This window comes from Stigmatopora nigra, chromosome 22 (genome assembly GCF_051989575.1).
Source record: "Stigmatopora nigra isolate UIUO_SnigA chromosome 22, RoL_Snig_1.1, whole genome shotgun sequence".
Taxonomy (NCBI): Eukaryota; Metazoa; Chordata; class Actinopteri; order Syngnathiformes; family Syngnathidae; genus Stigmatopora; species Stigmatopora nigra.
Genome location: NC_135529.1, coordinates 2,445,164 through 2,463,594, shown reverse-complemented (window position 1 = coordinate 2,463,594; position 18,431 = coordinate 2,445,164). Strand labels below are relative to the sequence as shown.

At 39.8% G+C, this 18,431-nt stretch overlaps 1 protein-coding gene across 4 annotated transcripts in view; it reads left to right on the top strand.

Annotated features, from left to right (window-relative positions):
- The first annotated feature begins 4,964 nt into the window (after window positions 1–4,964).
- LOC144215759 (synaptotagmin-7-like) overlaps window positions 4,965–18,431 on the top strand; it is a 60,471-nt gene continuing 47,004 nt past the window's right edge. For all 4 annotated transcript variants that reach the window (XM_077744883.1, XM_077744884.1, XM_077744881.1 and 1 more), the window contains exons 1-3: window positions 4,965–5,132; window positions 5,255–5,328; window positions 6,113–6,373. In XM_077744883.1, coding sequence (XP_077601009.1) covers window positions 6,340–6,373 — 34 coding nt within the window. In that variant the 5' untranslated portion in view covers window positions 4,965–5,132; window positions 5,255–5,328; window positions 6,113–6,339. The remainder of the gene's footprint in view (window positions 5,133–5,254; window positions 5,329–6,112; window positions 6,374–18,431) is intronic.

The following is an 18,431-nucleotide window of genomic DNA, read 5'->3' as shown; positions in this document are numbered from 1 at the left end:
CAGTCTTAAAGCAAAAGCCATAAGGTCGACTGGCACCTCCTGCTGTAATAACTGTAACAGCTGAGCCACGGGAAAATTTGCTTACGTGCGATCATCTCCATAATCCACTATTGTGCTCTTTTTTTTTGACATTCCAAATCTTTATCTCATGAATGCTGTTCTTGTGATCAAACCTATTTGGTTTAAATCTTGTTCATTGTTTTTAAATGCTCTACCGTATGTTATGTTATCATATTTTAGTTTAGACAATGCTGTGTAAACCATGAAGCTTTACTCATGACATGAATTATTGCTGATCTTGTGATTTGGCTTACGTGAGTGCGTATGTGCGTGCGTATGGGCAGTGTAGTGATGTAGCTGAAGTGTAGTTGTTCTCTTTGCTTCTGTTGTTTAGTCTGTCTTTCTGTCTGTCTGTCTGTCTGTCACACTCGCGTGCAATCCCTATCACCTGGTGCATAGAAGACTTTTGAGTAATACCGAAAGCACAAAGGAAGAATAAGGCACATGATTTTACCCTTTGATTAACAGTCCCAAAGAGTGTGCAGACACACAGATTCTAATGCAAAACGTATTTGAGTCCAGTGAAAACCATAAAAAAAGAGTTTCTATCTATGTGGGGTTGAAACAACCCTGACCCATGTGATGGTGTGCACTATGAACAGTTATCCACAAAATATATATATTGCCTACATATTCTTAATGAATCAAATATAAGAATGTAACTTAGATATAAAAAGATGTATTATTTAGTCATAGTCAAATATTTATGATCGAAAGATTTATTGCTTTACACGTTCACCTAAAACTAAGATGTACACAAAACCAGCTCACAAATATGCAATAAGTAGAAGCAACACACACTAGCAGCAAAAATAAACTTACTAATGTCAGCATCACAATAATGTAGGAACATGACCTTCACAATCTTTTCAGGGGTCTGAGCCCTCCTCACGACCTCTGTTCACTTCCTCTAAGAGGAAATGTGCATTACACAGCACTTTAACACACAACAACACCCCCAACAATACTTTTCATGACGAAGAGAGTGTGTATCTTTGTGTGCGGTGATTGACACCACGTCCTATGCATTGTTTACGATGCCATGGTCAAAAAGTTGTTTTTCCTGTCACAAATTGCTGTTCAATAAACTGACTGTCCCTATTTGAGTGAGGGTTATGTTTGTTTTTACACTCATGTTGTGAAGCTGTTTTCAGAGTCCTACAATGTTCTTACTCGGTCATTGTGGCCTTGGTTGTTTAAAGGAGAGAGCATGTGAAGGTGCACCAACCAGTACCTGATGCAGACCGATAATTCACACCCACTTGAAAGCAGCTCAAAGGTGCTTGAAATTCAAGCCATCCATTTTCTATTGCTTGTTCAGGGTCAAGAGGAAGCTGGAGTATCTCATCTGACTTTGGGGAAGAGGCAGACAACAGCTTGGATTGGTTGACAGTCAATCAGAAAAAAATATGTAGAAGGATGAGCAATTGCATAATTATAATGGCATACATTTCGGGGGGGGGGGGGGTCTGCACTAAAGTCAGTTGAGTGAGTGAGTGTCACTTGAAAATTTTGATGACAATCTGGAATTGGAAAAAAAATTGAACTAGTAATTAAAATAGTTTAAAAAAAGTCAATAATTAAATTGTTTTGCAATTGGTCACTGGATGAAAAAAATGTGAACACATTTGAAAGTATTAGACTAGCAATCATACACGAATATTTAAAGCTACAATGGACAATTCCAAATTACAATTGCATTGGATCAAGTTTTGGATGGTAAGTTTGCACCAATAAACATTTGCATAATTTATACGGTAGTTTACCGGGCCTTGACACAAAGTAACAATTATGAACTAATAAGTACTATGAACGCAGTGCATACACCACAAACAATTATTTCAATGCAGTATTGAGGACTGACTCAAAATTGTTGATCTTTATTTGATTATTATACTGAAAAATTGATCATCGAATTACAGGGCTGCCGTGAGATTTAAGATGAGTTCTTAGAATTGTGATTTTTAAGAAAACCATTATAGAACACTCAATTTTAGAGTCTTACTTGGGGTTTTAATGAGTGTGTATTTATATATTTATTATGTAATATTTAATATTTTAGTTTTTAATGACCAAAATATTCACTTGCCCTGTAAAAAATGTCCACTTAAGTTAAGGCTGTCACTGAATCTTAAACAAACAAAAAAATATATTGAAAAAACATTACAGAACATACATTATAAACAATCAGTCAGTCAATGACGAAACCAAGGGCAACCCACCTTCACAATCCCCCACAAGTGACTGCCTAGCCCCCAAAAACCGTTAGGGGTCAGTAGAGTGCTAAAAAATTATATGAATCCAATGGCAAGAAGCATCCTTGTTATTGGTACTACAGGTGAAAACTGAGTTTTTAGTACTTGCTATCATACTCATCCAGCAGCTATTGTGTTTCTGATCTCAGCAGGATCTACTTTAACAAAAACAGTCTGAATATCATGAAATGTCTTTTTTTTCACATGTCGATATTTTCCACCCGCTGTTTAGGGGTCAGTGATTCCATCCTGCGTGAGTCCAGTCTGTTTTAGCAGAAGTGATGTTATGGCAGAAGGTGATACATTATTAATCTCCCACTGTTTGCACCGTATTCAAGATTACGCTTCAGAGCATTAGTTTCCAGGGGTGCAATTTCGAGGCACCCTGCCGAATAATTATAAGCTGCCACCTTCATATAACAACACACAGACACACATAAAGTGCCACACACAGTCACACAGTATATGTGCTCCCAGGTATGGCAGGGTTTAATCTTTGCCACCATTATTGGTCTTTTTTTCCCCCTGCAGAGTCACCTCATGAATGCCTTGTTAACCCAAAAACTGAAAGTTGGATGCAATGACATTGAAAATTTAATTGTTTCATTGATTTAGGAATGTACCAACACTTTATTTCCAATAAGAAGAAAGGTAAGAAGATTGGTTATTGTTCCATACAAAACAAAAGCAAAAAAATGGTTAGTTTGGGCTCCCTTTTTTTAAATTTATTTACATAATCTGAAAGGGCTAAGACTCTTTGGATGTACCGTATTTTCACGACTATAAGGCGCACCGCATTATAAGGCACACCCTCAATGAATGACATTTTTTCCATATATAGGGCGCACTGTATTATAACGCGCACAGTCTATTTTGGAGAAAATTTAAGACTTTTAAATTCGCCTTATAGTCGTGAAAATACACAAAAGTCTTACTCCTTTGAATCACTTAGAGAGGCCCAAAAGGGCCCAAAAAAGTGGATTTTCCTCAGAGAAGATGAATAATATATGTAAGAGTTCCGACTTAGCCTAATGATGACTAAATGACCCTTAGAAAATGTGAATAATTGTTTATTTATATTTGTCGGGGCCGTCTTATTGGTTAGTGACGTCAGCTGGAGTAGGTCACAGGTTTTTCGTGACCCCAATGATATTACAGTAAGTGGTTTAGAAAATAGATTGGTGGATGCATAATTAAAATGTCATCAAGGAACATGATGCACGAGGAGTTGAGTCTTTCCTTATTGGTTTTGAGGTTGAAGCTTTGAATTTATGCTCTGGCTTAGCATGTTCTATACATATTTTTTTTCAATTAAAGCATATTTTTCTTTGGAAAAATAGGTCCCATGATCTAAAAAAAAGGGATCAATTTCCACTCCAAAAATCTCAGTTCATGCACAATTTTGTCAGGGAAAAAAAACATAGAAAATATTCCATTCATTTTGAAGGAATCAGACCCCTAAAACACCTACTTTTCATTCCATGGGTGATGTGTCAAAACAGAGCAAACCCGTCTCCCAAAATAGAGTCGTCCTATAATATACTGAAAGCAACACAAAAAAAATGTCCCTTCTGAGTTTTTTTCTTTTAATAGGGTTATTTTACTGCTGGCATACAGTTTTTTTTTTTTACAAAGACTTATTACATAAGTGCCAATGTTGAACCTAATTAAATGGTCGCTTTAAGAATTAAACAGACAATATACAGAGTGATTAATTGACACACAGCATCAATTATGGTGCTGGCTCCATTAAGGAAATACATGGGTGTTAAGAGAGAAAATGAAGGCAAATCCACAGCGTTGACAGAAACAGGGCAACATGGTGATGCCTCAATAAAGCAAAAGAGAATCCGAGATTTTTTAAAGGGCTGGTTGAGATGAAGACAACATGGATGGTCGACAGTGACAGGTGCTATGAGGGTGTAAAGGCAATAAAAGGGGTTTATGTCCAAAAGACTTTGCAGAGGATTCCCAGAATAAATGAGCGCAGATTGTCAGTGTTAAAACACAGCGAGCGACGCACAACACAGTATTATCAAATGAAAATCACCGCAGGATACTGCGAGCAAACGACCTTCCCGTCTCTATTGACAGAGCGTCGGCTTACTGTTAGCGGTGCCATCGCCCCTCACCAAAGCCTTTGCATCTATCCAGTTCAACACTGCTCATATTGAGTTGCAATCTGCAATATCAGTGAAAACAACAAAGAAGGAAGATGGAATATTTACACACACGATTACACATAGCCACCGGACACCATCAAAAACATTCCACTATCATATTTTCATCATCATCCTATTTTGGAAGCACTCTAAATGCCAATATACTTTAGGAATGTTTTTTTTCTTCTTCTCTCTCTCTCAGTTTCACTCCATCTGTTGTGTCATTTCCCAGAAGGTCTTTTACAGATTTAGACTGCAAAAAAAGAAGAACAAATACAAAATATGACAGAATGTTTGGGTTTAAATTTATTTTTATGGTTTTACTGAATTCTAACCTGTCCTTGTGTGATTGCTTGGGGCAAAAATATTTGTGACAATGTCACATCTAAAAACCAAGGGCATCTATTTTGTCTTTTTGTCCATGTCCAACACACCTGAATCATATAATCAGGATCCTCATTAGCTTGCTGATGAGTTGATCATTTGATCCAGGTGTGGTTGAGGAAAGAACAGACTGGAAAAAGTCCTTTGAGGACTGGAGTTGGTGACCTCTGCACTAAAAAGTGGTGGATTACACGTTGGGGTCTTTTCATGCGAGTTCTAATAGTCTATGAGGCCGTGTGACCACCATCTGTGGTGTGACCTGCAGCAGTAGGTGGGTTGCCACCTTTCTTATCTCATCTTTTCATTGTAATGTGTTGCAAAGTTGTATAACATTTAACCAAATGAGACAATCTTTGCTAATATGGCCAATAATCTTTTTTTTTTTTTTAACAGCACAACAAGTTTTAAGAAGGTGAGGGACAAGGACAACCCCAAAATGTACACAAGGTGACCACCAAACTCCCCCAGTAAGTGGTACACAATGCTTAATTTGATAGAAAAGGAATATTTGATGTTAAAATCGTCCCCATGTGCAATTGATGTTTTCCAAAACAGACACACACATGCAAAACACGTTATTTTATTCACCATAACGCTTTTTTCCCTTTACAAAACAACAATGTGTTAATTTCAAGGTAAGTGTAAAACCTCAACAGTTGACACATCAAGCCACAATCTATACAAAATATGTTAAGAAGCAGAGAGCCGCATTGATTTTGGCCGGTAGCTTTATGCCTGGTGTAGAGGTTCACTTGCCTGATTTGAGTGCGGGGACGCACGGGCTCAATTCCTTGTATGATTGTGAATGTGAATGGTTGTCTGTCTCTCTTTGTGCCTTATGCTTGTAGTCTGTGTTTTGCCTCCGAGTCAGCTGGGATAGGGTCCAGCAAACCGTTTGAGGATGCCTTTTAATGGAAGATGATTGAATGAATGAATGATCACAAACACCCAAGCAGAGCTCAAAAGATCATGAGAGAAAGACTTGATCATCATTTGATGGTGAAACCAATCAAATGTCACAGCAATTTGGTCATCTGCCCATGCAGTGGACAAAACAAATGCAATCGTTTAACGGGGGTCACCACCTCTCTAGATTGTCATGTGAGCCACTCAAGCAAGATGTTGCTTATTGGGAGGCAAGGAGGGAGTCAGAAGGAGGCGAGAGGAGGCAAGAGGAGGAGGAGGAAGAGGAAGAGGAGGAGGAGGAGGGAGAGCATCCAGTAGTCTGTACCTACACACTCTGACTCTTAGGAGGACACGCGCACAAACGACGAGAGAGAGGGAGAGAGAGAGAGAGGGGGACAGCGAAAGAGAGAGAAGCTGCGCAGGAGCGAGGCAACAATAAAACAGCTCCAACTACACCGAAGGAGGAGTTGAGGAGTATATTGACACCGCTGTGAGCTCGACATCTCCACCTCCACCTCCACCTTCACCTCCAGCTCCATCCAGCGTCGCCTGCGCCGCCAACTCCAAGAGCCATGTATCTCAACAGGGAGGAGAACAATAGCAGAGGTAAGCTGCGATCTCGTCGGGTGGGCGGGGAGACCCCGACACTTTCGAGGTGTTTGTGTGTGTGTGTGTGTGTGTCTCAGGGACGACGTCCTTCTCAAAGTGCTCGTCCGGGTCTCATTATATAATCTGTTCACTGTGAAATCGTACCCCCCTCACCATCTCCCCCCATGCATCATGCATGTGCGTTGACCTGTTGTTGGGGCGCCAGTGTCATTGCAATGTTTTGCACATGTTTAAGGACAACATTGTGCAAGGTCAAATGCCCCCCGCACCTCCGCTACCCATTTCCGTCACATCCAAAGTGATCCAAAAATTCCCAACAACATCCAGATGTATATGCATTGACTGGGGAGGAGGGAGAGAACAGGGCAGCATCCATGAGGGTAAAAAATGGGGTATTTGTGTATGTGTGTATATGTGGTGAGGAATGGGAGGGGGCATATTTGAGTAATCTCCCACGTGTTTCTGAGGCGTGATTTCTCTTCGCATCACACACCACTAGTGGCCCCTGCTGTTGGAACGCTGCACGTAATGCTAATTGCCGTGTAACCCCATGCTTGCCATTGACGGCAATTGACGTCCAATCCAGTGACTGGTCGCTGACAGCCTGTCCCACTCACTCAAAATTGATTGTACATCCATGGCTGTCACTCTGAGCTTTTCATATACATTTTAATTCTGCCCGTCAAAATGGAATAGACCTGTTTTTAATCTATACTACGGTAATATATTGACGGCAATAGAGTTGCTTTCCATCTTTTCTGGGAGGGCTGGTAGCTGTTATTCAATAATTCAATGGAGTTTTGGAATATAAAGTATGTTACATTAACTGCTTACAACCAGTGAATTGTCAGGTTAGAATGACACCTGCTGCTGCAAAGAAGCCAGAGGATGAGGAAAAAAGGGAGGGTGTTTAAAAAAAGGCAGAGTAGGAGGAACCGTTCTTGTTCATTTGACTGGAGAACAGCCGAGTACAGTACTGTACGTGCAATCATGTGAGGGCGGCGGACCGTATCGGCTCTGTGTTGTGGGCAAGTCTATTTTAGTCTGGCGACTTGTAGGAAAGAAGGTTTCAACATGTTCCTTTTTTTACACGTCTGTATAGAAAATAGTACTTTGTAATGTGACCTCTAATGAAAATGAGTGATTGCTCAATAAATGTATTGAGACAGAGTATCCATTACTGCTACAGCGTGTACAAATGAAGGCTGTTTGGTCAGAAATGATTGGCTGTACCTTGTTCAGAGGTTACCGTCATCAATGTTATACTTACCTCAAAGGTGTTCATTGGGGATAAAGCTATTGTCCATTTTTTACACTAGCAAACGTACCTTTCGCTCGGGGAAATTGAGTCATTTTTCATTCTTCTTATCCTCGAAAGAGTCGTAGGGGTGCTGAAGCCTATCCGAGACAACAATGGTGGGGGCACCCTGAATTACTTGCAAGGCAATTGTATCAATTCCCCGAGCAATCTGTGAATAAGCCTTTATTTACTGTATTTATTTTTCTTTATTGTAAATGAAGGCATGACAAGTTGTCAGTCAACTTGTTGGTGGTTTGAACACTAATGGGGATTGCTCAAAGGACATTGGGAGTGATTTTAGTACATGATTTGAAAGGAAAGCTGCAGCAGTTTTTGATTTTGAACTTGATTCAATGAATGATACTTTGAGTCACAGTAAATCTGAGATGCACAAGTGGTTGAATATTGCAAAATCATTCAAGAAAACACATCTTGTTGAATTTGGATCAATAGGGAATGATGAGATAGTATTGCTTGCCTCAAAGTCATAAAGCAGAGGAGCCCATAAAATGGAGGTGTTGCAGAATGTGCGAAAAGCTGCCACAAAAACCTCTTTACAACAGAATTTTATTTCATCATTTCTCTTTTTTTTCACCCACAGTCCTTTTAACATAAGTGCCAATGTGTCTTTGTCAGCAAGAGTCTTGTTCATTTTTATTATTTGATTAAGAATTTTGGTTTATAAAGTACTGTTCTTCTCTGTAGTTGTCAATCTACATTTTAAATATCCTTTTGATTTTATAGCCTGCAGTCTTAGAAGAACAACACAATGTTTCGCTTATACGTATTTGCCAGTTGTTGGTGATAAAATATATACAAGCTTGGGATACTATTTGGGTTTTTGTTGACTGCTGTGAACAGAAAGTCCCACAACACTGAGACAATAAAAGATGACATTAAGTCTATCTGTATTTATTTGAACTCGTAAATCTCCATCAACGCAAAAGTGTAGCAGATAAGTTCGGATAGTTTGTCAGATAGCTTACCAAATGATGTCATCTTTTTACAGTTTCATATTTGACTTGCAAACATTACAATTTAGAGTAACTGCTTATTGACTGTGCCTTGAAGCTCTTGATTTTTTAACATTTTTTTTAGTTAGATCAAAACTAGAACTATAATGTCTGTCAGGTGGTCTCCCTCTGACATCCTTCCACAAAAGTGGGACCAATATGCGTGAAATGTAGTTTAGTTTAGCTCCGCCTTTCGCCACTTAATGTCAGCGCTTCTAAGACCGAAAATGGATGAGAACTTTTGGCCAGTCCAAGACCTTTTCAGTCTTGTAATAGCTTTTCCAATTATGCATTTTGGCTGTCATTGCAATGTCAATATGACAGTTATGCTTGTTACATTTCGGATCAAAAAGCACACATGTCAGCTCAGTGGACTCAAATTGTGAGTTCCAATTAAGGAAGTAAGACTTTGAAAAGGTTCGGGGGGGGGGGGGGTGCTTGACACTTGATTGACATGCTGCTAATTGACTCCGTTAAAAGGGCGTTCTTGTGTGGCGGGTGTTTCCCTTCCGCCTCCTTTATATTCATCCTGCATCTCAAGGTGGTGTGGCACTGAGAGGGAGAAATCGATTATGAAAGATTAACGGGGGCTCTGAGGTCAAAGATGTTGATCATACGTGAGCCCGAAAACCACATGGGGTCAAATCTGATGCAGACACGTAATGGGGCTGTGTCAATACTGTCTAGAATTGTAAGAAGGTGATGGGGCGGATAATTCGGCCCTCTTATTGTCACTGCAGTCTGATGGCTTAATAGTTTTATATTTATGCCCACTGGGAAACAATCAACAGCTATTTGGAGAGTTGGCTGATGTTCAAAATGCAATTCCAATGTTTGTTTGCCTTAAAGCAACCTTATGCAATTAGCTTCTTGGAACGTTCCAGATGTCTGACAGCATGTTTTTTTAAAGCACTTTTTCAATTGGCACCTTTTCGTTGTCTGCATAAATCAGGTTGACTTCTGTGCTTATTGATCTTAAAATGTTTTATGCCAAGATTTCTTAATTGTGGAGAATATTATCCAGACACTATACATTACGTTTGCACCTGTATTTTTGGCTACATTTTCCATATAGATTGGCAGTCATATATAAAATGGTGATGGTTTTGACAATATTGTCCACATGAGAAATAATGCTGATGATACTACCTTAAATGTGTTTGTCGTGAAACGGTTCCTTGTCCCAGTTGACGGAATTTCCTCTTTGCAGTTGCTTTTGATAGGTTTTTTTCTTTTTTACTTCTCCTCAGTAATGAGCGCGAGAAATGGTCACGCAGGCAACGCTGCCTCCACCGCTACAATGAGCAACATTAAAAGAGCTTTTCAACTTGTGAAAAGTCAGCTGTATTTCAATTCCCGCTTGGTTTTCCAGCTGAAGCCAGAGAATTGGTGTGCCTTTTTTTTTTCTCCGCTTCGCTTTCATTTTGTCATCTTAGACAGAACGTTGCATTGGGAACAAATTGCTAGAGATTTATTAGATGACTGCTATGGCACCCTGCACTATCTACCTCTTGAATATGATTTATATTTGATTCTGTCAGGGTTCTGCTTGATTTAAGTTGACGTTTGCCACAGTTGTGGGCGAAGGGCCAAGCCTCCGGCCAAGGATACTGATCCAAATGACTTCCTTTTGGCACGCGCAACTGGCATTAAAACAGCTCCTCAGGTGGAGTGCATTATTTTCAGGGTCTCTTAGTAAATAGATGCGCTGACGTTTTTAATCCTCTTGCAACTCAGGAATTTAGAATTCCATTACATTTTTATTTTTTTTCTTGTTTGTCAAACAAGTAAGAGGTATTAGTTGACCTATTGATTACTTGTTTTATCATTTTCAGCCATGTTTTATTATCATGATAATGGAGCTGCAGTGATTGGATTTGACAAGAAATACCTTTTTCTTCTTCTTTAATGGTGTGTAGCAATGAAGTTGGGACATTGTGTGTGTAAAATGCAGATTTAAAATGGAATAGGACGTCTATAGTTGTCAATGGCTGCAAAGAAGTGGTAAAGCATTTAATGAGCTAATAAAAATGTTTTCAGGTAGGTAAGCCTGTAACACTAAAAAATATTGTGAAAGTAATAAGCAAAGATTTACTAGAAGTAAGCTTCCTTGCCTCTTTGTAATTATATGATTTATTAATATGGTTGTTAAACAGTGTCAAGAGTGTACACTATTGTTTTTACTTCTACTGCCATTAAAAAAACAGGGCTGGTTAAGTGAGATGGGAATTTTTTTCTGTGATTAACTATGTGGAAGAATCTGATTTAGCAAAAATAAGGAGCAATCCATCTAATTTCTGTAGGGCTTATTATCAGACGACCAATGCTGACTTTTTTTACACTTTGTTCAAGCATTAAGCAAAATTTCTATATTATTAAATAATGATGTGAAGATTATTTTTTAGAAATCCGCTTTGGGTGTTAAAATAAATGAAAGTTTGAGAGGAGGAATGAACATTACCAAGTACAATCTTTCCTTGCCTTTTGTTTAGCTCCACACTCTTCCATTTGTATGCAATTGCCGTGTGGATATCAGATGTCCACTGGAAAATGTCATATTACACAACAGCAGGCTGAAGGGAATTTATTAGATTGAGATTGCCCATGCTATGTGCCAACATGAAGCCTCCAGAGACCCTCTCCAAACTGTGCAAGGTGCAGGAATTGGCAGAAGGAATGGCCTAATTGCATGAGCGCACAATCAGCATGTCAATTTGACATTTAATAGATCCCTCCGTCGCTACGGCTTAAGTTTATTTAGCTTTGAACGGAGACTCAAAATGCTTAATAGGCTGCAATTTATCATACAGATGGATGTTTAGCGTGCTAAACCATCGGGAAAATCTCAAGAGACATTTTCGGAGTCGGAGGGAACCGGTTACAATGGCGCGGTGGCGGCAATTAGGAGCTTTTGTCGGAACACCTGCAAAGAAGTGCTGATTCAAAACCGCCAATGGAACAGGAAGTCTTATTGCATTCATGGTAAATGTGCCCGTGATTGGAATAGATTTGAAGAGTGGCCGTGGTTTCAGATCATCTTTTCAAAACATCGCCAGTGACGAGAATGTCTGGTTACTTGTTTGCGCCCTTATTAAACGGAGGCAGGAAATGTGCCACAAAAACAAAGAATAACAGGTTCGGTGAGCGGGAGTTATTTTTACAACTGACTCTCGCTGCTGACTTGATTGCAGAGGGGGAGGAGGCGGGTGGGCTCATTCGCTCACTCTCTCTCTCGCTCTTTTTACTCCCTTTCTGCCATCTTCTGTCCTTTCCTCCTGTGTGTCTTGGAGACGGGGGTATAAAAAGGGTTGGGGGGAAAAAAAAGGAAAGTACGTTGCCAAATATCAGCTGGATGGGCGAGAGTGACAGATAGTGAGCGGATGAAAGGCAGACGATGAAGTGGGAGTGTGCATGGAAAGATGGAGGGAGCGGGAGAGAGCGAGAAGGAAAGAACAAGCCCTGGAGTGCTAGTCAGTCAAGGTCACATAGAGGAGAGGAGAAGAGTAGGCCTCGTGTTCTCGTCTCGCCTAGTGTGGCAGAAAGTGGAGTAAAAGATGAAAAGTGCTGGGTATATAAACAACGGGGTCATAATTAATTCATCCGTTGTTATTGTTGGTGATGGACAGCTTGTCCATTTTGTCAAGGAGAGGTTGGTGACGACTATTTGCTCCCAGTCAAAATGAACTGGACCGATATCGTTGTCAATGATGGCCAATAGCTTTTCTACAAATTTGGAATTAGACAGAATAGCCTTGAACATTTCAGGGCGCACTGAATAAGTTAATATATTTTTTTCTTTAAATTATGTTGATGTAATCTCGTTCTGTTCCGCTTAACCTCACATGGGGTATTGGATTCTAACCCAATAAACGCTGGCGAGTAGCTGACGAACACCCTGAATTGATTGCGAGCCAAATGTAGTATTATTATTATTGTTTTTACAACAAAAGGATAGCCATTATTGGCTTGTTCAGTGGTTTTAACCTTTCATGAAGGACACATTTTACTTATTGGCTATCAATAACATTGTTAAATATCCCAGTCAAAATGGACCAAATGACTCTTATGTACTTTTTCTTCACTGTTAAGCATCATAGAAATTGTGTTCTATCTTTGAGAGACCTGATAAACTGCTTTAAATCACTTTTGAATGAATTTAAAAATCTGTTTTTCAGAAACCCTAACCAGGCTCTTCCTATTTCTATTCATTTATTAAAATAAAATTTAAAAAATTGAATTATTCAACATTTTATTAATTTATCACTTCATGAATTTATGTGGACTAGCTTAGACATATATGTGGTCATGTAGGTCAGAAACTTATTCCAAATGTTAATATTGTGGCCAACATGACCCACGAGTTCAAGTTCATAATTTTTTCAGCTGCTCTCTCTTTTTTTCATATTTTTTGAGTTGATGTCACCTCGTCAGGGTCTTGTTCCTTTTTTTTATGCTCAGCCTATCCTATGAAAGGTAATCACCATCACTAATCCATGTGAAACCTCTTGTGGTCCCACAAATCGCTTTCACATAAAGACTCCCAGCAAATGATCATGTTGACAGACGTCATTACCACTTGGAAGGCTAATTAACAATTTTCCACAGGATGATTTCATAAAGACGTAAGCACCATTCTTGTAGTATGCTGAAAGCTGTCATTTGACTAATCTTTAAAAGACTGTGGAGGTGACCCTTGGACAAGAAAATGGCTTCTGGTGATAGACAATGGAGTGACATAAGAGAAACACTTGACTGGAAGTCAGTGGTTGTGTTGACATGGTGCGGCTCATCGATCAAAAGGTCGTCTTATCTTTAATGGACTGGAAACCACCATACATTTTTAACAGAGTGTCCCACACTTTGTTTGGTTTGTCATCAAAAGAAAGTACAAAACCAGAAAGGAAATGACACTTCTTCAGTCCAGTAACTAACTTTATCTCTGTCAAATGGATCTTACTGAACGGAGTAAAATTCACATTGAGTGTGAAAAGAACAAAAACCTGGCAGACGATGTAGGCTTTGCTTTCAGTACGGCGTGTTCCCAAACTTGCAGTGCATGCTTGGAATCTCGTTTGTGATTGTAGTTGCACTGTCGCCGGGCATTTAGTGAGGAGTGTGTGTGGTTTTTTTTTGTGCGAGCCCCCACCCTCTGTTAACTGGCAAGGTAGTGCGACTGACAGATTGGGCTGTGTGAGTGCCATCTCCTTAGCTTGGCTGCCTTAGCGTTACGCCCTCGTTCTCTCTTCCACGCTCCAGCTCGCCTTGCTATTAGCCTGCTTCAGTGGTGGCCAGAGGGACATTTTGCCCACGCTATCTAGTAAGACTCTTTCCCGCAAATATGTCGGATTTTGCTCGTTTAACCTCACCGCTTTGTCTCTCCTCGATTATGGAAAAGAAGGCGCCCCCGAGTCCTTCACCATGAGCCCAGACACCCTGGGGAAGAATTATTTCTGCTCATGATGTTGTCCTTTTCAACCACAACCCCAAACTTGTAGCCTGAGGGTTGGAACTGCGGTCAGATGGGAAATCAAGAGATTCACCTTTTTGGCTCGGTGCACTTGTCAAAGAAGAGGACAGAAAGTTTTTACTTGTGGAGGAAGTTTTTTTTGGGGATGATACCAGAATATATTGATTTTCTGATCCCGAGGTGGAATGAATTCGCTCAGTTGGCTTTAAGAACAAAGTTTTCGCTCTAGATTTCTGTGATTAGAATCAATAATCAGTGAATTCGGGAACACCCACACAAAAAAAGCCAGTAAGCATGGCTCAGTGATCTCTAGATTTATGTTGTCATTTCCCTGAGCCACCAAATCAATATCTGCAGTCTAGTTTTCAACCTACATAATGTTTGAAACCCGTCATGGGAAATGTAAATTGCAAGGTAAAGCATGAGATATATTTTAGTGCAATATATGTAAGTGCTAACCCGGCACGCCAAATGGATTCTTCAATATATTTAGTATACAAATCTACTACTCATATCAATCTGAGAAAGATCCAGTTGAGACTTCTTTTTTGATGGGATAAACCTTTAAAAATATACAGGTGCCCAGTGGATAATCGCTCTGCTCACACTCGTTACCAAGTAATTACTCATTTGGCCACAGTTTGAATTATTGAAGTGTATATACATTGCTACGGTTCTCTGTTTTACTTCTGCTAGCCTGAGGTCAAAACACATTGACAGCAATCGACGTCCAATCCATTTGGTCTGGTATAGGCGGGCAGCTTTAGTCCGCCCATTGCCTTCAACGGCAGCCAAAGATGAATAATTAACTCGGTCATCTGATCCATGTCCAAATATGCAAGATCTGAGGGCTTGAAGCGCTTCTGGATTTTGCACACTGCCATGTGGAATGACCTAGAGACGAGGAGGAGCTGGAGGTGGAGCAAACCACAGAGGGGGGTAATGAGACGAGCCAGGAGGGAGAGATGAAGTGGGACATTGCGGCCACATATCCGCCACTTGCCTCTCTGAACTGAAAGGCACATTTACTGGGCTGATTGGGAAATTTCAAATCTGGACTCGTGGGAACGAGTGTGATCGTGCCCGTTATGACTGCCCTAAAAGAGAACAAAAATCATATCACCGTTGGATGGAAGACACTGTTATTGTTCTCGCTTCCGCCCACTTCAAAAAATGATCACTTTCATTGTTTTGAATTGCCCATCAGTCAACTCATTTTTGTAAGTGCATCATCCAATGTTTGCATTGGCGGCAAAGGGAATTTGTGTATCTGGAGGAGCATAGTCAATTGGAGCCAAGCAATTGTGCATGCATGGGAGGGGGTGAATGAGCTCAACCATGCACCTACAAGAGGTCAGACACACCAGATTGGCCAAGCAATGCATCGCAGATTGCTTTGAGGCACAAAGCTGGAATGGGAAACATTTCCACATACACACAGATAGACTTGCTGGAAAACCAGGTTGTCGTTCAATTTCCATGCCAAATAATTGACAACCAATTGAATAAGAGCTATGAATTGCAATGAATTGTGAATAGAAATTGTCCTTTGCTTCTTTTTTGAGGCTCTTGCAAACAAAAATTTGCAAATACATTTTTACTTTTGATGTTTACATTTTACACCTAAAATCGCACTGTACTTGTAAATATTCTTCTGTAATTTAGTATTGATTCTTCTAATACAATTTTTTTTACATTTTTAATTTTAAAAAGTAAATATTCTGTTTTTAATTTTTAAGTACAAACAAAGAAACATAATTCTCTGTTCTGGAATGCGCAGACTTTCATTAAGCATATTTAAATGTCGTATGGCCCACGGACTTTGAGTATAATACCTGTAATCTAGGGATAGGGTAAGGGTTAGGGGCAGAAAATCATTTAAAAATCAGTACTGTATTTTTAACGTTTACAGTGCACATTTCATATATATATTCGAGTCTTTGATTATATTAATTGCCCAATACCCCTCCTGGTGAATATTCCTATGGTCGTATAAATGTGCATATTACAAAAGACTTAAGAAAGACATGGCAAGATTCATCCTGTTTTTTCCTCAAGTCTTGAGGCTATTTCAATATTGGGCCACTAGCTGTTGAAGTGTATATTTTCCCCAGAGTTGGCAGACAGTCAAATGGCCTACGATTGCATTTGCAAGAGCAAACAGTCAAATCTGTCCCAGGCAGTCCCACAGTGAGTTGCATGAGCCCGAATGTGTGGTCACTGGCACAATCCGGCTGCACAGTCCGCAAAAACAAACACGCGGGTCAAACCGAGCTCCCAGAATGCAACAGCGATTCAGCTCGGCTCACTCGGCACCCAAAAAAAGCTTGCGGATTACGTAATCAAAACAAGAACGCCAGTATATGATAATTGTCATGCGATCATCTAGTGTGCGTCTTGCCTGTGGTGTTATTCCTTCCTGGGTGTTGCAATGAATAAAACTCATGCTGCTAAATTATAATATCTGCTACGTGATTATCCACTGGGAAAGTGTTTTGTTTGCCCATCAGTGGCGTTGGGAGCGGTCGTAACGAGATGGCGGGCATTTTCACTTGTTAATTAACCCATCCTAGAAGAATAATACATGCATAGGACAACCGTGTCAGTTTCGCACACCATCCCTGGGGTGTATCGAGTCCTTTCCAGTCCTGGAGTCCACTGCCCTCTCTTATGCACTTGCTTAATTACTTGCTACATTTACACTATGTTACTGGAATCCTATGCGGGTGTGTTACAAGCCATTGTGGACAAAATGATGTGTTCCCATAAGGAAACATTACGTTTTGGTTCAAGTAGGCCACACAAATGGGAAAATTGTTTTTACATTGTTTGTACATGACGTAAAATGCAATGTTCAAACATGGAAACACCAGATTATGATGTTAGTTTTTTTGAAAAGCCAAGATTTGGTTAACAAAATACAGATTGTCACATTCATTGACTCATGTAACTAAATATTTGTCAATATTTCTAGATGATTTGAGAATGAAAGTGAGTGTGGCAGGATTGAGGAAAAATGCATAGGATGGGGAATCATATTCAGGTTTTTCTTTAAAACATTGCTTTGAAAGTGATGATACTCACAGCCAATGTTGCTCTCTTGCTGCCAGGCAGACCCAATGCACATTGGACGTGGCAGAGCATTGACAGGCATGTGGCTGCCGGCTTCTTCCCACAATCTTCCCTTGGTCTCGCGGCGCCTGACAAAGCTCATTTAAAGACAGTTGCCCAGCTCCGTAGACACGGGGAAGTGTCATGTATTAAACATGAATCACTCGAGGTTAGGCGGCTTAGTTGAAACGTGGATCTGTAGCAATTAAAAGCAGATTGACTTGAATGGAATTTAATGCTTTTATTGTCTTTATACTAAGTGATGAGATATAAAGCGTCACCATGAAGTGCACAAATGACAACAAAGAAACAGACTATGATATAATCAATAAAAATAACAATAAAAAATCATTAAATAACTTTACAATCAGCTTTGGATTGACATATCAATCGATGATTTCATATTTGAGCGGAATGCCATTCTGACACACAAATATCAGCACTATGTTGTCGTGGAAACAAACTTTTGGGAGTTATTTGGACATTTTTACCTAAAGATATTTTTAATTTTTTAAATTTTGGAATGAAACATTTTGCACTTAACCTAATATAGAGCAAGACATATGGTACAATTTATTTAAAAAAAAACTTGGAAAGATCTGGTCCATACATATAGTGTATATATAAAACTAGAAGTACCCTGGTAGTAATGGATTTTTTTTCTTCTTTTCATAGTATTCCAATCATTGCTATGATGTACAATTCATTTAAACCGGTAAATGTTCACCTCCCAATGCCACTGACTGTGCTAAATGTCCAATCCATTTTGTATGGGAATGAGTGATGCTGACTACTTCCATTTAAAAGAGTTTGGACCTTGAGCAATCCTGGCAACCGGTGAGTTAAAGGGTAGAACACTTTTTTCAGAATGTTAAAACTCAGTGCTCAGGATGAAACTACTACCAGCTAAAAATGGCTTGAGGAGGTGGCCAGGAAAAAGCCAAGGTCTGCTCTAGCACTCCCTCTCCCCTTCTTCAACTACCTGTAAAAGACTATAAAAACCACCCATATGTCTCCTTCTGTTTACTAGCCACTGTTTGCTTCAGCACTTTGTGCGATGTACTCTCACTATGTATTTGCCTCACTAGACACGGCCTATAAAATATCTCCTACTCAAGCACTACACTATCCGCTGGATCATGTACTTAAAGAATCTGAGTTTAG